General features: G+C 41.8%; 1 protein-coding gene across 1 annotated transcript; it reads right to left on the reverse strand.

The window, feature by feature from the left end:
* Nucleotides 1–2,393: 2,393 nt before the first annotated feature.
* Nucleotides 2,394–22,695, reverse strand: LOC131958537 (phospholipid-transporting ATPase ABCA3). Its single transcript, XM_059323622.1, has 13 exons — nt 22,585–22,695; nt 21,623–21,833; nt 17,622–17,953; nt 16,593–16,769; nt 15,903–16,043; nt 9,928–10,216; nt 8,594–8,809; nt 7,459–7,548; nt 6,241–6,455; nt 5,163–5,350; nt 3,946–4,116; nt 3,095–3,299; nt 2,394–2,612 (listed from the first exon to the last, which is right to left on the reverse strand). Exons 1-13 carry the CDS (start codon nt 22,693–22,695, stop codon nt 2,394–2,396), a joined length of 2,565 nt encoding a protein of 854 aa, XP_059179605.1.
* Between the last annotated feature and the right edge of the window lie 366 nt (nt 22,696–23,061).

The raw sequence follows: 23,061 nt of genomic DNA on the forward strand, positions 1-23,061 counted from the left end.
CTCCCTCAAACACACACATAGCCTACACACAATTTTATTCATTTAACAGTTTTCCCCCTTTCACACAATGTATACATAGGTTAATTCCCTTGTTATCTATTGCTCATTTAATTTATGGTGACCTTTAGATCTATTTATTGATTGCTATCTTAATAATAGTTTAGCTTTAGTAATTTCATAGGGAATTTTAGACAGGAGTTACATTTATTACAGAAATAGGGTTAAAAAAAACAACTAAATATTCCCAAGGAATCTCGTATTACATAAGTTCTCGAGTGATCTTTCACTACTTTATTTTTTGTGCCATTCTCGTTATGAGTTGTTATTTTGGTGCTATTCTGATTTAGTGAGGGAGTTATTTCGTTTTCAGCAGAGCTTTTACTAGTGCTAATCTATTTTGGCGCTACTTTATGTTTGGTGCTACTCTACGTTTGGTGCTACTGTACTTTTAGTTTAGTGCTACTTTTTGTGCTACTCAACTCCTGACGCTACTTCTTTTGGCTCTTCTTACTTTTGGGTTGGGTCTACTCTACTTCCGCTACTACTCTACTTAACATTTGACACTACTCTACGTTTGGTGCTATTCTACTTTTGGTGCTGCTATACTCTTGGCACCACTCCAAACTTGTCGATTCTCTGCCCCTGATGCCACGCCCATATATCTACTTGAAGTTCTACTTTTCTCTCTTCCACTGGTGTCACGCCCATATATCTACTTGAAGCTCTACTTTTCTCTCTGCCCCTGGTGCCACGCCCATATATCTACTTGAAGTTCTACTTTTCTCTCTCCCCTGGTGCCACGCCCATATATCTACTTGAAGTTCTACTTTTCTCTCTGCCCCTGGTGCCACGCCCATGTATCTACTTGAAGTTCTACTTTTCTGTCTGTCCCTGGTGCCATGCCCATATATCTACTTGTTCTACTTTCTCTCTGTTCCTGATTCCACGCCCATATATCTACTTGAAGTTCTACTTTTCTCTGCTGCCCCTGGTGCCACGCCCATGTATCTACTTGTTTTAACTTTCTCTCTGTCCCTGGTGCCACGCCCATATATCTACTTGAAGTTCTACTTTTCTCTCTGCCCCTGGTGCCACGCCCATATATCTACTTGAAGTTCTACTTTTCTCTCTGTCCCTGGTGCCACGCCCATATATCTACTTGAAGTTCTACTTTTCTCTCTGTCCCTGGTGCCACGCCCATATATCTACTTGTTCTACTTTTCTCTTCTGCCCCTGGTGCCACGCCCATGTATCTACTTGTTTTAACTTTTTCTCTGCCCCTGGTGCCACGCCCATATATCTACTTGAAGTTCTACTTTTCTCTCTGCCCCTGGTGCCACGCCCATATATCTACTTGTTTTAACTTTCTCTCTGCCCCTGGTGCCACGCCCATATATCTACTTGAAGTTCTACTTTCCTCTCTGCCCCTGGTGCCACGCCCATATATCTACTTGTTCTACTTTTCTCTCTGCCCCTGGTGCCACGCCCATGTATCTACTTATTCTACTTTTCTCTCTGCCCCTGGTGCCACGCCCATGTATCTACTTGTTCTACTTTTCTCTCTGCCCCTGGTGCCACGCCCATATATCTACTTGTTCTACTTTTCTCTCTGCCCCTGGTGCCACGCCCATGTATCTACTTGTTCTACTTTTCTCTCTGCCCCTGGTGCCACGCCCATATATCTACTTGAAGTTCTACTTTCCTCTCTGCCCCTGGTGCCACGCCCATATATCTACTTGTTCTACTTTTCTCTCTGCCCCTGGTGCCACGCCCATATATCTACTTGTTCTACTTTTCTCTCTGCCCCTGGTGCCACGCCTATATATCTACTTGAAGCTCTACTTTTCTCTCTGTCCCTGGTGCCACGCCCATATATCTACTTGACGTCCTACTTTTCTATCTGTCCCTGGTGCCACGTCCATATATCTACTTGACGTCCTACTTTTCTCTCTGCATCTGGGAACACGCCTATGTTCTACTTTTCTCTTGGCGCTACATTGGTAAAATCCACGCCCATATATCTACTTGAAGCTCTACTTTTCTCTCTGCCCCTGGTGCCACGCTCGTCTATCTACTTGAAGTTTAAGTTCTACTTTTCTCTCTGCCCCTGGTGCCACGCCCATATATCTACTTGACGTCCTACTTTTCTCTCAGCATCTGGGAACACGCCTATGTTCTACTTTTCTCTTGGCGCTACATTGGTAAAATCCACGCCCATATATCTACTTGAAGCTCTACTTTTCTCTCTGCCCCTGGTGCCACGCTCGTCTATCTACTTGAAGTTTAAGTTCTACTTTTCTCTCTGCCCCTGGTGCCACGCCCATATATCTACTTGACGTCCTACTTTTCTCTCAGCATCTGGGGACACGCCTATGTTCTACTTTTCTCTCGCGCTACATCGGTAAAAGCCACGCCCTAACCTCCCCGCTTAGGGCCGCCTCCTGTTGCTTAGTGACGGCCAGGAACACCTGTTCCAGGTTCGTCTTTTGGATGAAGTACGAGCTAACCTTCAGCTTCTCCTTGTTGTGTTCCATGAAGGAAAACAGCCCGCCCAGGCTGATGCTGGATTGTGGGACCTGGAAGACGACATAGCCTGCATGCTCGTCGAACACCTGTAGAATACCACGACAGAGGTGAACGGGAGGAAACGGTCAAATTTGTGGTGCAATTTTTTAAAAAAGTTTGACTTTAAAGTTGTGGGACGGCGTAACTTAGCGGTAGAGCGCTAGACTGCTAACACGAAGGTCTCGAGTTCGAATCCGGGCTCAAGTCCTGAGTTCACACAGCTCTGATGGGTACTAACTCACGTTAGGGAGAGTAAAGGCGGCTGGGCATAGTGCTGACCACATTATCCCTTCATATTCCGAGGTCGCAGAAACGGGTGAAATCTACTCAACTTTCCCCATAGACCGTCAGGTTTGAAACGGAGCTTTACTTACTTCAACAAGTTAAAAGATCACGTCAAGTTAAGTAAATTAACAACAATAGAATATTCCACTTATCAAAAACAAATCAACTCGCGCCCCAACTCCCTCCGGATTACACAACATTGGATATAAAACCCTCTCTTAACGGTGCGAAACAAACATTTTACCGTCGCTTTCTGTAGTTTAGCCAGTACGTATTCAATGACCTCTTGGGTGTCACTCAGCTGACCATCCTGCTCGTGGGGCAGCTGTACCGTTATCGTGTAGTTTTTACCGAACTTTTCCTTCAGATTTTCAGGCGAACCCAGGCAGTTGAACTTCCCGTTGACCATAATGGCCAGGCTTGTACATAGCGCCTCGCATTCGTCCATGCTGAAATAAAGCATGGGTTGGATGTTGGACTATTGCATAGGAAATAATCCTCCATGAGTTATATGTTGAAATAATCAATGGGTTATATGTTAACAAAAAAACATGGGTTATATGTTAACAAAAAATACATGGGTTATATGTTAACAAAAAATACATGGGTTATATGTTAACAAAAATACATGGGTTATATGTTAACAAAAAATACATGGGTTATAAGTTATATGTTAACAAAAATACATGGGTTATATGTTAACAAAAAATACATGGGTAATATGTTAACAAAAATACATGGGTTATATGTTACATTTTCAAGTCCGAATAGAGATTCAAACACAGAGTTGGGTGGACTCAGGACGCCCTAGAGTAATAAGCCCGAACCAAGATTCGAACTCGAGACCTTCGGTTAGCAGCCAAACACTGCCATTCGACCACTGAGATGGGTGGACTCAGGGACGCTCTAATAAGCCCGAACTGAAATTCGAACTCGAGACCTTCTACTTTTCGACCACGCCGTCCCATTCAATTCCATGAAGTCAATATATTTCCTCACATTTAACACCTAATACATCGTCTTACCTGCGTTTCACAACAAACCAGTGTTCTTCTGAAAAAAGATCCCTAGGATGATTTAAAATGCGGCACTGACCTGTGTGACGTCAGCACCATGGTACACCCAGCATCCCTCACGGTGGTCAACAAGTTGGACAGCTTCCTCTTGGCATTGATGTCCATGCCGGAGGACGGCTCGTCCAGCATGATGTACGAGGGGTACCCAACAAGGCTGATGGCAACCGTCAACTTACGCTTGTTGCCTCCGCTAAAATTGATTGGGTCATTACATTTGATTGGATGTGATGTCAACAGATTGAATGTCCCCCGTTGAGGTGAGCGCATCTCCACCCCACCCCCCTCCCCAACAACTCCCCCCCCCCTCTATGATGTATAGTATCCTGTCATGCTTAATGATGTGTTCATCAGTTTTAATTATAAATTAATCTTGTGTTCGAAACTACCCTCCGCCCGGTACGATAAGGGGGAAAATCGTATGGAAGTTTAAATTGAAATTGAGTCGATAGTGGGTGTGGTAACAGCTTGAAAGGTGTGAAGGTTATCGAAGAGGGGGGGGGGGGTTCTAGCATCCATTGGGCAGCAAAGAGAAAGTATAGAGAAAGTATAGGAGCTACGCCAGGGCATGTTGTACCTATTAGAGGGGGTGGGGCATTAACTAAAAAGGCGTGGCATTTCCTGAAAGGGGTGTGGCATCTAAACGGAGGGAGCGATGCAGCCTGGGACAGCAGCTACGCGAGGGTGTTATGCAGCCATCGGAGGGAGTGTGCCATCAAATGAAGAGGGTGGGATAGCTACAGATAGCGGGCGTGGCATCAACCGGTGTTAGTGTTGGTGCCATTGGACGGGGTATGGCATCCAGTGGCGTAGCGAGGTCGTGTGTCACCCGGTGCGGCACTTAATGGTGTCACCCCCAGAGGCGTAGCGACCCTTCCTGGGGACAAACTTTCAATTTTCTATTTGCATCTCCCCCCCCCCCCCCCCTTTCAAACTTTTGATTTGCACCACTCCCCTCAAACTTTCGATTTGCACCTCTTAAAAGACTATTTAACACTCGAATTAATCACTTAATTAAGTGGAATTATTATTTTTCTATATATATTTTGTTATTTTTACCTTGGTGTCACCTCCCTAAATGGTGTCACCCGGTGCGGGCCGCACCCCCCCCCCCCTTCGCTACGCCCTTGATGGCATCTACTTGAGGGACATATATACTCACTCCCTACCTCTCTCTATCTCTCTCCCTCACACATATTAGATCTAGTATTTGACTAAAATAGAGAATCGTTTTATCACCTGTACAAGCCGGACATTTTGTCCGCGTGGGGCGTCAGTGTGACGTAACGAAGGAGGCTGGTGACGTGGGCTTCGATGACCGACTCCTCGATACACCGGAGGCGAGCGTACATGGTCAGCGTCTCCCGGCCAGTCAACTGGTCAATCAACGGGTTGTGCTGGGGGCAGTAACCCATGTGGGCCCAAATCTGGGTCAAAGCGGAAATGGTAATCACGTAAGGGGGGGGGGGCAGGAACGGTAGGAGTCAAGAACAAGAAACAGAGAAAAGACAAGTAAAAGTAGAAGTTTTTAAAAAAAGATTGAAGAAAAGGAGCAACTCGACGGGAACAATACTAAAAACGGTACTAGGAATGACAAAAATAAATGGGAAGTATGTAAGTTAGCCATGAACAGCAATAGAGATGACAAAAAACAACGAGAAAGCACTAGAAACAAGACAGATTGGAAATAGCTTTTTACACAAAAATAGTAAGAAACATAATAAATATGGTAAGAAAAAAAGGCCATTAAAAAAAACGTAATGAAAACAAAAATAGTAAAGAAAAATCAGAGGTTGAAAATTTCAGTAGATATACTTTAATATTACCAGTTTACCCCACCCACCTTCACACACACACACACACACACAAAAGCAATCCCGCTAAAACAGCTTTGTATAAACATTTGGTCAGAATCTCACAAATATGTGACATCATTTATCGAGCCCCCCCCCCCTCCCCCAACACCAACCCCCTGACTTGACTTATTTTTTGAAGCCCCTGAGGAGCAAAGGGTTGCAGACACACCTCTCTTTAGCTGAGCCCACGTAATCCCAGTAGCCCTTGCTTCTCCTTACACTGTCCTTCTCCAGTGTTTCTTCAACATTTTCCGGGGTGGGGGGGGGGGGCAGACACTGGTTAAAGTATATGTTTTCTATATAAATTCCATGTCTTTCGGGGGGGGGGGGGGTAGACTTTCTTCGGGAGAGATGCCTGGAAGAAACTCTGTCCTTCTCCAGGACTACTTCTCTCAGCCTACTTTTCTTTTCCCAGGGGGGTTCAGCCCCAACCCCCTACCCCTCACATCAGCTAAACGTACAAAGCTCATGTGCTCGTGGATACTCAAGCCGTTGATGAACGCCGTCCCGACGGTGCAGTCCTCGTCCCCCGTGAGTATTTTAAACAGCGTCGATTTCCCGGCACCGTTCATGCCCAGCAGACCGAAGCACTGGTGGCTGGGCACCCCCACACAGATCTGCAGCACGGCCGGGAAGTCGCCGTATTTTTTTGTCACGTTGACCAGTAACAGGGAGTCTGGAAGAGATGGGTTTCTTTCAGACATTTGACTCCGGGGAAGTTTAAATTTACGTGAAAGGAGGATGGACAATGATTTAAGTATAGTTTATTTTCTATATAAAACATATTCTCTCTTCCGGAGCGGTAGACTTGATTTTTCGAGGAGGGGTGGGGGGGGGGGAGGCACATAGATGCCTGAAAGAAACTCAGAATAGGAGGCAAAAGATGATGGCGTTTTGTTGTACGTTTTTGTTTCTTTAATTGTATTTTAAAAAAAGTTAACGTTGCAATCTGCGTTCTATGTGTGTTAAAGTAAAGGGAAGGAGGGGGGGGGGGGGCTATTACAAAAGACGAAGGTTGTCTAATTTTTAAATAAATTATAACTTTAGCGATCATGATTTAACTGATCAGAAAATGAAACGTTACAACACACCGAATGTTTAAGAGACAAATAGAAGGTTAACTATACGAGTATCTACTTCGATAAGTGCTTTCTGAATAATAAGTGACCAATGGATGGCCATTAACCGTAACAAATCAGATGTTAATGACTCGTTAAAGGTAATACATCAAGGGTTAATGACTCGTTAAAGGTAATACATCAAGGGTTAATGACTCGTTAAAGGTAATACATCAAGGGTTAATGACTCGTTAAAGGTAATACATCAAGGGTTAATGACTCGTTAAAGGTAATACATCAAGGGTTAATGACTCGTTAAAGGTAATACATCAAGGGTTAATGACTCGTTAAAGGTAACAAATAAGTTCTAAATGACTCGTTAAAGGTAACTAATAAGATGTTAATGACTCGTTAAAGGTAACAAATAAGTTCTAAATGACTCGTTAAAGGTAACTAATAAGATGTTAATGACTCGTTAAAGTTAACAAATCAAGGGGTATGACTCTTTAAAGGTAACAAATAAGGTGTTAACGACTCGTTAAAGTTAATAGATTAAGTGTAGTTATGTACTGTAAAGTCAGGTTCAAAAGGCTCGTTTATGTTAACAAATGAGTAACTAACCAGTAGCTAGTAAATCCCCTATTGTCGACTCGTTGATACGTCGGCGTTCTTTCGCCACATCCTCATCCTCTTTCTCGACTGGATCCCCACCTGCAGCAGATGGAATAGTGGATCCGCAGCAAACAACTCTGTGGGGGGGGGGGGAGGGGGGAAGAGAAAACGAGAAAATTTTCTTCACAGTGGCGTCACTGTGTTATAACACCAATAGACGGAATGAACGAATGAATGAACAAACGAGTGCACCCCCCCTCAAACTTTCGATTTGCTACCCCCCCCCCTCAGGATTTCGATTTGCACCCCCCATCAACTTCGATTTGCACCCCCCTCAAGCTTTCAATTTATTTTTCCAACCCATTCTGGCGCCCCCTAAGGTCGGCGCCCGGTGACATATGTCCTCCTGCACCCCCCCCCTCGCTACGCCTCTGCATTGGAGGCTTTCTATTGACTATAAACCGGATTCGAACTCGAGACTTTCGGGTGAGCAGTCGAGCGCTCTACTCCTAGGCCACGCCGTCCCATGTATTACCTGTAAAACTTACCCTAATTTAAGCTCTATCAGCAACAAGAGAACGAAGTACACACATCCTTGCAGAAACATGAAGATCAAGTACTTTCCGACCCCCGGAAAACGCAGCGACGCGTAATTCGTCTCGAAGTGCATGCAGTCCGTATGCGCTCGACACCCATCTGAAACCAAGTCGACGGATTCTTAGTACAAGTGTCTGACAATGTACGCTTTTAAAATAGGGTAGAAGCAGTGGCGTAGTAGCCAGGTTCGTCTCATTGTAGGGGGGGGGGGGGGCATAGACCACCAGATTCGAATGGGCAACATTACTTTTTTTTATATACTTTTTTTTTAAAATATATAAATAATGGACTCTCAATTATCTTAATATCTTCTTATTCTTGGTCTTGTTCAACTCCCTGGAGATAGTAGGCCATTTACAATCTATTATTCTTACTATACCAGCCATGATGTTTCATTTTTTGGTATTAATATTTAATCATAAAAAAAAAAAAATTAAAAAATTTACAGTCAGGGACAGACGACACCCCCCCCCCCCTCCCTTCACTCCCCACCTTGCGCCGCCACCGCCTAATTTCTTCATTCAACCAGCGTTCTGGAACCACATACCTTTACAACACGGCGATGCCTCCCGGCCACAATGAGGCAGCACGCTCTGGCACGCCTCTATCAGATAGAAGTTCATGTACATCGCCAGGAGACACGTCGACAGGCACCCGGTGGGGAGAAAGAAATTAAAGTTGTCCACGCTCTGTCTCGTGGCCTTGAACGACGAATGACCCTCTGCCGGTATAAATAGTTTTATACTATCCTCAAGTCCATTGGCTGCAAGCGGAAATTCAAAGCGTCTATTTTTAGATATATTTACTAAGAAGGGAAGTGCTTATTTAGGCAAATGGTAGAGGAACACGCAAGGTGCTTATATATTCGTGTACCCTCTTATGTGAGAGGAAATAAGCAGTTTATTTCCTTGAAAGAATGTGAGACTATATTAGCACCTTGCATATTTCCTCTAAGACGAAATTGTGGAAAAAAAACGAATCTACGTAAACTGCAAAAATGCAGCTAAATCGACATTTTAATTTGTTTTTACAACCCATTTTGGCGCCCCCTAAGGTCGGCGCCCGGGGACATATGCCCCCCCCCCTGCCCCCCATCGCTAAGCCTCTGACGTAAAATACGACAAAGGATACTTATTTCATTAATTCAGTTATACATTCTTAATATTAGCTCTGATAAAATCAATATTATTATTTTCTTAGACTCAAACTAGACATAACCCAGCCTTAACCCTAATCCCTATCCTTAGCACCGAACCCCAAAAATAACCACTAATTCATCAGTATCCAAGAATCATCTAGAACTTCACATCTTGAAATCAGTGACGGATAAAGTCGGAGACTTGTTGGGTTGTAAATAGAAGCCTGAATTTTATAACTTAACTTTAAAAATATGTCAACAGTCCATGACATCTGTAATCAAAGAGGGCAAAGATCAGAGTTTCTTTCAGACATTTTTACTTAAGGTGGGGGCACTTAATATAGGGGGCGGGGGGGGGGGGGGGGGGGTAACCACACTGGTTAAAGTACATTTTTTCTATATAATTCATATTTTTTTTCTTTCAGAGAGAGGTTAGTGTGTGTGTCCTCACCCCCTTCCCCCCACCCCCACACAGATATGCTTGAATGAAGCTTTAGCTGAGATTTTTAAAAAATCATTTCCAACCTAACGCGCCCCAGTGGTGTTTCTTTCAGACTTTTTTTCTCCGTGTGAAAAGGGGGGGGGATGCGGACACTGGTAAAAGTATATATTTTCGATATAATTTCTATTTGATTCGGGGTTGGGGGGGGGGGGGGGGGGGAGACGACGACGGACGTTCTTCGGGGCTACGCCACCGTGAAGACATGCCTGAAAGAAACTCTGCGTCCCCAAGCAGAACGTACACAGGGCAAAGGTCAAGAACACCACACTGACGACGGCGACGATGTTGTCGGAGCAGGTGTACTGGAGGATGTAGAGTAGGGGCAGGGTGGCCCAGAAGTAGAGGAGGAACACGGCGAACAGCAGGAAAAACCGGAAGTCGCCGGTGTACGGCAGGACGTTGAGAACGGTGAACACAAGCACGACAAGGGCCATGGCGACCGACGTGATGAACAGGTCCCAAAGGAGGTTCGGCAGCCAGAAGGTCAAAGGGCGGACTCCGCAGACGACTTGCATGTGTTTGGCGCCAACCTATGGTGGGGGGAAAAAGTAGTGTTACGTTTTTTATTTTCATTAACCTTAACAGAAGAAAAAGCGTAAAAATGTAAGCAGGAAAAAGCATTACGTTTTCTTAACGAACTTTTAGGGTTGTCCGTAAATGACGTCACAATTATGAGGAAGAGGGAGGGGTGTAATTTTGCGACGATAAGTGATGAGGGGGAGGTTCAGATATTATATACGTCACACTCTAACATGTAAAAAGTAATTTTTGCCATTATTTCGCGTTTTATAAAACTGTTTTAATAATTTGTAATAGCAATTGATTGAAATACTCTGTTGACCGATGTTAGTTAATATATCAGAAAGATCATCTGCAATTTTTTTAAAGAGAGTCTTAGTCTGTGACGTCATTTTGGGGGGGGAGGGTTCTAGCTTTTTGTGACGATGTGTGATGGAAAGGAGGAGGGGAGGCAAAAATCGTCAAAAAAAATGGCGTGATGGCATTAATGGATGACCCTTTGAGAAAAAAAAAGTGTTAAAATGTTAGTAGCATACATTATTTACATTATTCCACCAACAGTATAAAAGTAAAAATAATGTCTAAAAAACAAAATGCTAGCAGTAAACTGGGTTCTAGACCAGTGGCTCACGTTTTTCTAAGGACCCGAACATCGAGAAATGAAAATATTAAGGGGAGACACAAACAGTAAGACTTTTAAATGTAACTGTGTAATTTCAAGCTCCAAATCGGAATGGGGGGGGGGGTAACTTTTTCAGCTAAGTTCTTCGAGTGGGATGTGGAAAGGTGGGGGGGGGGGGAGGGGGGCGCAGGTTGTAATTAATATTATATTTAAGTCAGTGCCGGCGCCAGGTTATTTAGCGCCCTAGGCAAAACTTATTAATTCGCCCCCTTTCACACAAATTAATTACTAAAACATATGCATAAGAAAACAATTAATTAAAAGTGACATATTAATTTATTATCAATTGCATACGCGTTATAAGTAGACATCAAAATCATATTTTACTTGCCTCCTTCGTCTCAAAAGTTTGTTCTAATTGCTTCAATTCCAGTTTGCAAGCGTAATCACATTTTATTGAAATTGTTGCTAAGTGTACGAGTCTACTTTGTACTTTACGACATAGCCCCCCTCCCTCCCCCCTTAGAACATTTTAAGTGCTCCTACCCTCCCGGGAGAAAAAAGTCTGGAAAAAAAAACCACTCAATAAAAAATGTTCTTATAGTGTTGAGCTCCCTGCAGTCCTCCCAAGGTAAATTTTAAAACGGAACTTACCTGTTTTAAGCTTGACCGTCTTTAGTTATAATTGTTAAATGTCTATATTGTGCGATTATGTAACGATTTTTTGGTTTATGAAAACTAAAGTTTATAAATAATATAGATTCCAATCTAAAATTGTTATATATGAATACTTTAGGAGAGGATGAAAAATATGAAAAGATAATTAAATGTTTAATTTACGACTGAATGTCTACTAACATTAAGTATTGCAACCTATAACGGCTACTGATGTATTTGTTTTTCAACTTGATTATGCTAAAAAAAACCTACCAAACTATTTTGTTTAGAACTTAAGCTCTATATAATTTTTACAATAGTAAATAATAACTTAAAGCTGTATTTATATGTAAGCGGTTAACCTAAGGTGCAGGAATTTGAAATGAATGTAAAGTTAAGCAACGAATTATCTCCCATATGAAAATCCAAATAACAAAATTTTATTCAAGGGAAATAGCTTTAACAAGAATAGCTAAATTAACCAAGTGTAACTAAGACATGCCTGAAAAGCACAATACAACGCTCTAAATTTTATTACGTAATAATTATGTCAATTTTTTTATATTAGCTATGTAACCTTGTAAAAACAATATATTTTACCAATTGAATACTTAACTATAGGTTTTGTTTGAAAGTCTAAAAGCAATAACTTTATTACAACACACTTCCATTCAATTTCGATGACATTCTCTATAATGCAAAGTGTGGAAATGTATAAATGTAAAATTTTGGATCCCTTTTATAAAGGGACGTATTTTAATTAAAAAATCAAAAACGGGTAACTATTTGAGACATTGTTAGAATTATTGATTAAATATAAAAATTGTGAACGAAAAAAAAAAACGATTATGGTCAGTTATAAATTCCATCCAATTTAATAATATATATTAATACTTTTAGAGTGGTAATATAGATTCCTAAAAAACTAAATATTTTTCAGCTAGAGAACGCCTACCTTTCTTTGTAGTGTGTTCCGTACTGAATAGTAATCATCTAACTTACGATAAACTCGACTACTCGATATACTCTACTACATTCACAACACATATCAAACTTCGATACCTAAACATAACTAGACTCGATGCTCCAGAACTACGACACCAACTCGTTTAACTTCACCAAGTTCTACAAACGGTACTCCTAACCAACAACGATTTCACTGGACCTTCTACTACACTTTAACAATCAATATAATTCGATACCTTAATACCACAAGAATCAATACTCCCGAACTCCAGAACTACGATACTTCATCACCTGTATTCCCATTTCTCTATTACCAATCAGATTCCACTAGACCTTCAACTACACAACAGCCGAATAAAAATAACGCCACTTTAACACTTCGATACTTTATACCTACGAAACCATATCAGCAACAGCCTTCCGCCGTTACTACCAAATCTAAACAATTCATCAAAACTTACCAAAAAAAAAAAGAAAATTCATAAAAAAAAACGTTTTAATAACAAGCTTTTAGGTAATAATGCACTAAAAGGTAGAAAATAAATTATACACTACTATTTAAATTACTATAAAGAAAAGCGTGGGTCACTTAATTACCTATTGGATACCTTTACTAATATTTGAGAGGAGACCGCCTAGTTCACCTTATAGGTAGCGCCGGCCCTGATTTTAGTACAAATATTATTCAAATAACGAGTAACAGGGGGATAGATATAGACATTTGTGACGTCAATGTATGGGGTGGTGGTAAAGGTCTGTTTTTTGTGTTACGATACGCTGAAAGGGGAGGAGGGGGGTGGTTATAGTTTTTAAATAATGCGTTATATCAATGTTGGGTTGATAAAGTTTTATTTTACATGTGCAGTGCTCATTAATACTAATAGTTTCGCTGTCTGTCTATCTATCTATCTATCTATCTATCTATCTATCTATCTATCTATCTATCTATCTATCTATCTATCTATCTATCTATCTATCTATCTATCTATCTATCTATCTATCTATCTATCTATCTATCTATCTATCTATCTATCTATCTATCTATCTATCTATCTATCTATCTATCTATCTATCTATCTATCTATCTATCTATCTATCTATCTATCTATCTATCTATCTATCTATCTATCTATCTATCTATCTATCTATCTATCTATCTATCTATCTATCTATCTATCTATCTATCTATCTATCTATCTATCTATCTATCTATCTATCTATCTATCTATCTATCTATCTATCTATCTATCTATCTATCTATCTATCTATCTATCTATCTATCTATCTATCTATCTATCTATCTATCTATCTATCTATCTATCTATCTATCTATCTATCTATCTATCTATCTATCTATCTATCTATCTATCTATCTATCTATCTATCTATCTATCTATCTATCTATCTATCTATCTATCTATCTATCTATCTATCTATCTATCTATCTATCTATCTATCTATCTATCTATCTGTCTGACAAGAACGCTCTAGAGAAAACACAAGGAAATTAAAAACTCTCACAGTGAAACGAAAGACGAAGTATGACGCGGTCACATTTAGCATAGAGTAGAACATAATCTCAAACCAGAGAGTGCACACAGTAATATAATGACGTCATTGATTATCGCGTAAACATTGAATAAAAAGGAAATGTTGTCTAATCTAAATGGTTTGCGTGAAGAGTTTCTTGCATACAATTCTTCGTGTAGGGGCGAAGCCCCACCCCACGCGTAAGAACGTCTGAGCCCCCCCCCCCCCCCTCCCCAACTCAAAAGAAATTTCTTCATCGATACTCTATAATAAAATTACCGCCTAATTAATGTGTCTAATCTAAAAAGTGGTTTTCTTGCAATTTCTTTAATGCAATTCTTCGGGTAGTGGCTAAGCGCGACACCAGTGTTTCTTTCAGACTTTTTCCTCCCCGGAGAGGGGTGGGGGTAATTGAAATTTTCGGGAGCGGGGGTAGAATTTTCGGGAAGGGGGGCGGACACTGGAAAAAGTATATAATTATATTTCGTTGAATGGGACGGTAGACATGATTTTTTTGGGAGTGGGGGGTGGGGGGTAGGGGGTGGGGGGGTGGGAGTGGTGTGTGTGTGGGGGGGTGGGGGGGTGGGGTGGGGTGGTTTCCTCATCGATACTCTATAATAAAATTACCGCCTAATTAATGTGTCTAATCTAAAAAGTGGTTTTCTCGCAATTTCTTTAATGCAATTCTTCGCGTAGTGGCTAAGCGCGACACCAGTGTTTCTTTCAGACTTTTTCCTCCCCGGAGAGAAGTGGGGGTACTTGAAATTTCCGGGGGCGGGGGTAGAATTTTCGGGGAGGGGGCGGACACTGGAAAAAGTATATAATTATATTTCGTTGAATGGGACGGTAGACATGTTTTTTTTTTAGGGAGGGGGGGGGGTGGGGTGTGTGTGTGTGGGGTGGGGGGGGGGGGATGGGATGGTTTTAATTTAGACTTTTTCCTCCCTGGAGAGGGGTGGGGATACTTGAAATTTTCGGTGGCGGGGGTAGAATTTTCGGGGAGGGGAGCGGACACTGGAAAAAGTATATAATTATATTTCGTTGAATGGGACGGTAGAAATTTTTTTTTGGGTGGGGGGGTGGGGTGGTGTGTGTGTGGGGGGGGGGGTGGTGTGTGTGTGGGGGGGGGTGGTGTGTGTGGGGTGGGGTGGGGTGGTTTGTGTGTTGGGTGGGGTGGGGTGGTTTTAGTTTAGACTTTTTCCTCCACGGAGAGGGGTGGGGTACTTGAAATTTTCGGGGGCGGGTGTGTGTGTGTGGGGGGGGGGGTGGGTTGGTTTTAGTTTAGAGAAAAGAGACAGCACTATCAGGTGTGTGGGGGGGGGTGGGGGGGGCGGTGTGTGGGGGGGTGGTGTGTGGGGGTGGGGGGTGGTGTGTGGGGTGGGTGGGGGGGGGGTGGTGTGTGGGGGGTGAGTTGGTTTTAGTTTAGAGAAAAGAGACAGCACTATCAGCCTAGCGCCCTTTGTACCCTTCCTCAACGGGCCATTTTTCTCGTAGCAATATATTTCGAGAAATGGCCTATATATGCCACACATTGCTGACTTGTTATAATTGCGAATTTGGTGCAAATCATTTAGCCCTTACATAGTGTGATATAAGCTTATAACGTGTGTGTGAAAATAAAAATAAAATAAAATACAGATTTTACTGTATATATTGGTTGACAATCCCCTATTGGGTACTGACGGCTTCGCTAATTACTAGATCTAATAATATATTTTTCGAAGCTCAAAGGCTAATTTCATTATTGGCAATGCGTAATATTCTTACAGATTTAATTAGCCAACCCAGCGAACATGTAAGTAAAAATTATTTCTAGAACAATTTGAAAATAAATTTTTAAAAATAATTACCTTTTTCTCCATAATTAAAAAAACTAGTGTCAGAGACTTAAAGATGGCGACCACGGCAAGTATCAGCCATACCACACACTGTGCTGTCGTCGTTTTTTCTTTCCACGTCTCTATCGTTTGGCCAGCGGTGTTAGGTAACGGCTTGACCCCCGTCAGGACGCTGATGTTGGTCTTTAGGTAATACTTGAGGAGGGCGTTGAGAGCATAGTTCATCTGGAATGTGTGAGTTGACAACAGATTAGAAAGTACAATTCGAGAGCATAGTTCACCTACAATGTGTGAGTTGACAATAGATTAGATGGCAAAATTTGAGAGCATAGTTCATCAGCAATGTGTGGGTTAACAACAGATTAGATAGCAGAATTTGAGAGCAACTGATTAGAAAGTACAATTCGAGAGCATAGTTCACCTGCAATATGTGAGTAACGACAAACTGGATGGCAGAGTTTGGTGCGGTGAGTTATAGAGATTAATGCATGGTTCATGTTAGGCCAAAACACATTTAGAAAAGATCAGTTGATAGTGAAGCAAAAAAAGCCGGAAAGTCATGGACCCAACTTGGTGGAATTGCACAAAACCGAGTACCACGGAGAGGTGTAGCCGCGTTTCTACGCAACGATTTACTGACTGGTAAGTTAAAGGATAACGGTATTGCCTTATACAATACTTACAGATATAGGCATTTGCTGATAGGCAATATAGATATTGGCATTGACTGAAAGGCAACTTACAGATAATGGCATTGACTGATAGGGTACTTACAGATATCGGCATAGAGTGGTAGGCATTCCTGTTGTACAGTACAGTCAAGGTATGGATTGAAAGTTTGTCAGCAACTTCAGGCTTCTCTGTAGTAGCCGCCAGCCCTATGAGGACTTTCTCGTTGAACTTCCTAAGTCCGAACACCTCGACTAGTTCAAGTGCGTACGCGTCAACGTTCTGAAATTTCATCAGGAGGAAAGTACTGAAGTTGTGGATGGTGCGATTAATGCGGCCAAAGGAGATGTAAAGAACACAAGTTGTCTGTAGCATAATTAGTCTATAGCACAAGTTGTGGACAGCACAAGCTGTCTAAAGCACAAGCTGTCTATAGCATAATTAGCATATAGCACAAGTTGTTTATAGCACACGTTAAGATGTCTATAACACAAGCTTTGAAAAGCACATATTGTCTATAGCACATATCGTCTATTTCACAAGTTGTTCATAGCACAAGTTGCCTATAACTCAAGTTGTCTATAGCACAAATTGTCCATAGCACAAGCTTTAAAAGCACATATTGTCTATAGCACATGTCTATCTCACAAGTTGTCTATAGCACACATATTCTTTATAGCACAAGTAATTTATTGCATAAGTTATTTTCAGTACACGTGGTCTATTTCTCAACTGGTCGATAGCACAAGCTTTCTATAGCACAGGTTATCAATAGCACATGTTGTCTGCAGCTAATACATTAGCAGTGTACGGCTGTCGACCAGAGGCGTAGCGACCCCTCCGGCGCCCGGGGACAAATTTTCAAATTGCACCCACCCCCCTTCAAACTTTCGATTTTCACCCCCTAATCAAACTTTCTTTCGATTTTGCACCCCCCCCCCCCCCTCAAACTGTTTATAATGCAAAAATGCAGCTAAAATGACATTTTAATTTAATGTTACAACCCATTTTGGCGCCCCTTAAGGTCGGCGCCCGGGGACATTATGTACCCCCCTGCCCCCCCCCCCCCCCCCCATCGATACGCTTCTGCTGTCGACAACATATCTCTAGCAACAACCGTCATCACCAGCTCACCGTTATAGACAAGAACTTCGGCTGGTGATCGTAGTAAAACTGCACCGCGTACATGCATTGATAAAACTTTTCCACCTCAGGTCCGTAGAGTGAGAAAAACGGCACGATGGTCTCATCATACGTGCCCAGGTCAAACATCAACGTCGGCTCCTCCGGGCATTCCAGAAGAGTAGCGACAGGCCAACCGTGACGGCCAGGGGTGGGAGAGCACCTGGCCAGGGTCACGCTTGGGTTACGGAGTGAGTACATTATCCTCTTGATGAGCATGGCCCGGACTTTGGTGACTAGAATCTTCCCAGGTTGGGTGTGTTTAGGGATGGTCGTTTGGAAATCTGAATCAAATAAATACAGCGAAGATGGATTAAGGTTTAGAGAATAATCACTTGCATGGTTATTTAATCTTTTAACAGCTTTTCCTTCTCTTTTGAAATACACATTTTCTCGAGTTAATATCCTAATCTCCTACATAAACCTAAATCAATAGTTATTTATGAAAATATCGATATCTTATTCTTATGTTTAATATAAAAACTTTACAAGTTAGAAACGCCGAAACTTAACCAACTTCTGACGGACTTAAATTTTTAGCGCAATTTCCATACTGACAATTGCGATTATTAACTCGTCATTTCTGGATGGATGAATGAATGAATGGATGGATGGATGTGTGTCCGCAGCTTTAAGTCGTATCTCCTCCTCAACGAAGCAATATCGAGGACTAGTTCCAAAAGCAAATATGTTAAGCAAGTTCCGAGGATGATTGTGGGCCAAAAAATGTCCGGAATTTCTTCCTGGATTTCCCGGAAAAAGCCAAAAAACCTCTAAAAAATGCAGTTTTTGGCCCATATCTCGGCAACCAGACCACTTAGCGACTTGAAACATTTACCAATCGATTCCTGCCATAATTGAGAACAATATTGCCGAAGAAAGTTTTCAAAAATATCCTTTCGTTCGGTCACAAAAAATTAATTAAGAATTTTTAAACTGAGCATCGTGTAGGCCTAGGATGATATTTTTAATTTAAACTGAGCATCGTGTAGGTTTTTAGCGCAAAAAAATATCCTTTCGTTCGGTCGCAAAAAATAAAAAATTGTTATGGATAACATAAGGAAATTGCGCTTAAATTGTCACTAGACTTTTTATTAACTTGTTTTTGGTAACTTGGTAAAGAGAAGGTTAGGCGTAAATGCAAATTTCATGTTGACCGCTTTAATAATTAAAGGTTTCATCGCAAATCCAATAATTAATTAAACTACCATCTACTGTGTTTACCAATAAATAACCAGGGACATTTAAGCCTTATCTAAATTGATTTCCCGAATTGAATGAATACAATACATTTGTGTTGGAATTAACACACACAAAAAATAAAAATAACCGCCAATAATGTTTTGAAAGCGTTTTATACTTTTAGAAATTAAACGGAAAATAAATTAGAATTTCTAAAGTAATAAATATATTTTCACTTTGATAACACTGGAATAAACCATCGTTAAATACAAAAATAGTTAAGTGGCTGATTTTAACATATAAATTAATAAGATGCTTTGTAAAACTAGTTAGGTTTTGGTGAACTAATTAACCTTTGACGTAGAGGTTCTGGGAAAGTGTGTCTTCAGTGAGGATCTTTGTTTCACAGGCGCTGAAAAAAAATATGGCACGTGATTAGTTCACATGTGTCAACAAGAAGTGAATCAGTTGTAAAGATGGGGCGGCGTGGTCGGCAGGAAAGCGTATGATTGCTCTCCAAAAGTCCTAAGTTTGTTCCCGGCTAGATGACGCTCGTTAGCTGGGGAGAGCAACTCAACTGGAAAACTCCAAACATCTGCCTTGCGCATTGTTCTTCTGTGAACAAAGGCTGGAAAGCAGACCAGGAAAGTACAGCAGATGGAAGTCGGAGATTGCTGACCAAATATCGCATGGTATGTTGACACATACTGGTGATGGGGGAGATCCTACCCGGTCATAAGGGTAGGCGAAATATTTAGGGGAAATAATTGAATTAAATATTAATAAAATTAATCTGGGATATTGAGACTTTGTATTGTTTCAACGCGTCATCTTTAAGTATAAAGAAATGTAATAGGAATGCTATGGTGAATTTTGTAGCAGAGGCTAACATAAAACTATGCTATGTTATGTATAGTTAGGGTAAGGTCCAATGGGTCTTAGCTAGGTTTAGAGTTAGAGTTAAGTAAGGGCTTGCTTTGGGGTAGTTTAATTAAATCGGCGATTACGATACTAAGTATCGAATCTCTTTGGTTGCATGCCTGCTTCGGTTTTACACAGAGTTCCTTTTTACACCGATGTATGGGCTTAGACTGGGATCAAATATCAGATTATGGTTAGTTAGTAATTTTTAGGTTTAGAGTTCAAATCAGGGGCCAAAAGTTAGTTCACAAGTTGGCGGTATCACCAAAAATTTAAAAAAAGCAGCATCAATATTGCTCCTCGCTCTTCATCAACGTACTAAATTATTTATCCTTACTTTATTAATACAAGGTTGTTGTTAAAATAGCGATATCATAATAATAGCATCGATACTACCATGTTTTTCAACGAAGAACCAAAAAATCCATCTTCATGCTGTTATTAATTTACGTTACCATTAAACGAATAACCTGATAGATTTTTTTTTGTAAATGAAAGAACTAAAAAAAAAAATTCTCCCTCACGTGGTAAAGACCTCGTCTAATGTGGTGGGCTTTAGTGCCGTACCCCTCGACCCCTAGGTGGCGCTTGGCTTTGTCCAGGTTGAGAAAAAGCGCGGGAAAATACTGCGACTCGGCGTCAGGTAGCAGGAACGACATCTGCGTCCTCATCGTTCGACTCCATCTTTGCTGTATGCACGTATTGTTGGACAAAGGTCGTCAGCTGAGTGACGTCACACTTGGGTTTCTTGACCAGAACCAGATGGTAGCCAGTCCCTACCAAGGGAACAGTTTAAATGGCATACAGTGTTTCTTCCAGACTTTTTTCTCCGGGGGGGGGGGGGGGGGGGGGTTGACAAAAATTTCCGAGGGGGGGGGGCGGGGCGTACACTGTTAAAAGTAAATATTTTCTATATAAATTCCATCTATTTCGGGTGGGGGTAGACTTTCCTCGGGGGGGGGGGGGGGGGGCTAAGAGATGGCTGGAAGAAACTCTGACGGCACAACATAAAAACAACAAATAAGTTCGTAAACGACGCCAAACACACAAGGCAGTGGAACTTGAGACTTGCGTGTCGATATGCCAGGTGGGACTTAGTACATGCTTTGTGTTATTTTATTTTAATAAAATAAGAGTGATGGGATAGAGGTAAATGATTGTGATAATTTTTTTATCGGGATTCGGGGAGGGTGGGGGTTGGGGAAGGTGGGGGTGTGGGTGTGGGTGTGGGTGTGGGTCCCCTAAAAGGCATGCCGGCACTGGGGTGATTAGGGGTCCCGGGAGTCTTAAAGGCCTGACGGCATGGTAGTTCCGGAACTGTGGGAATTTTATGGGAGGGGGTGAAGAGGTGAAGGTAAAAAAGATAGTAACTGAAAGCGGCTGAAATCGTGTGGTGATATGTATAGGTGACCCCTCACTCTCGTGTACGTTAGTTGAAATTAACTCCCGAATCGTGTGTCAAGTTCCATTTTCAAACTTGACGGTCCATGGGGCAAGGGAAGTAGAGTTCACCTGTTTCCGTAACCGCGGCATAAGAAGCTGCCTTTACTTTGCCTGAAGTGATTTAGGTACCCATCAGAGCTGAGTGGTCCCATGGACGTTCTACTTACTTGAACCCGGATTCGAACTCAATACTTTCTGGTTAGCAGTCTAGCAATCTACCTCTAGGCCACGCCATCTCCTACCTAACCGAAATAGCCTACCTAACTCCAATGCACTACTTCAACAAAATGGCCTAATCAGTTTAATGAACCAACCAACCAACATGGTCTACTTAACCAAAATGGCCACACAAACACCAAAGTCCTACCTAACGAAAACAAACCTACCGAACCAAAAAATTAACTTACCTAACAACTTCTTCAAGAACGGGGTGGAACCCCCACACTTCATGATGCCGTCGACCAGCACCACCACCCGGTCACCTAGGACCTCCGCCTCGTCCATGTTGTGTGTCGTCATCAGCAGGGTGCGGCCCTTCTTGGCCTCGTTCAGCAGCTTCCAGAGGTGGCGCCGCGCCCCGGTGTCCAGCCCGGCCGTCGGCTCGTCGAGGATGACCACCTGATTGTGTCAAAATGTGTAACAAATATATGGGAGAAAAATGTGGGACAAAAATTTGGGATAAAAATGTGGGATAAAAATTCGGGACAAAAATGTGGAACAAAAATGTGGAAAAAAAGTGGGACAAAAATGTGAGACAAAAATGTAGAACAAAAATGTGCGACAAAAGTGTGGGAAAAATGTGGGACAAAAATGTGGAACAAAAATGTTGGACAAAAATGTGGAACAAAAATGTGGGACAAATATGTGGGACAAAAATGTGGAACAAACAAATACAACATAAAAGTGTAAAAAGATTTGCAACGAAATTGTATAACGAACAAATGTAACAAAAATGGATAACCTACAAAAGTAACAAAAAAGGTTAAAATGTGTAACAAAATAGTGCAACAAAAATTTATAACAAAAATGTTTAACAAAATTGTATAGCAAAAATGTCTAAATATTTTGTTCAAAAGTGACTAAGTCTAAATGACCAAAGGGACTGAGATGAAATGAAGAGAGGGACTGAAATAAAATGGCGCAAGGGACTAAGACAAAATGGCGAAAGTGACTGAAATAAAATGGCGAAAAGGGACTGAGATGAAATGTGCAAGGGACTGAGATGAAATGGCGAAAGTGATTGAGACAAAATAGTGAGAGAGACAGAGACGAAACAGTCATACGAAGACAGACAACACTATTAGACGTAAACGGCCTATATAGCCAAAATAGTGAGGCGAGGACAAGAGACAAACATGTAGCCTCGCACCTTCGAGTCCCCAATGAGGGCGATGCCGACCGAGAGCTTTCTTTGCTGCCCTCCAGACATGTTCTCGGCCAGGTAGTTCTCCTTGGCCCTCAGTCCCAGCTTCTCCAGCATGTCCGTCACTTTACTCGCGAGGTTTTTCACGCCTTTGATCTAAACGAACGGACATGCAGTGCTGACTGTATTTTCGAGAGGGGGGGGGGACTACGACGACTCATGTCGAGTAAATTTATATAAAATATGTTTTCTATATTGTTCGTCTCGTCGGGGAGTGGGGGGGGGGGGGAGTGGTAGACTTTTCTGCGTGGGGGGGGGGGGGATGAGGTCTGAAAGAAACTCTGGTAGTAGCTTAGAAGAACCTGTTGGAAATCAACTGAATCCTTTTCTCACATCCTCACTACAAAAAAAAAAATTAATTGTGCCGCCACTATTGGCTGATTAAAGACCCGGAAGCGATTGTCGGCAAACCTTCAAACTAAA

Source organism: Physella acuta, unplaced genomic scaffold, assembly GCF_028476545.2.
Source record: "Physella acuta isolate Inbredline_101_S28 unplaced genomic scaffold, ASM2847654v3 ptg001333l, whole genome shotgun sequence".
Classification (NCBI taxonomy): Eukaryota; Metazoa; Mollusca; class Gastropoda; family Physidae; genus Physella; species Physella acuta.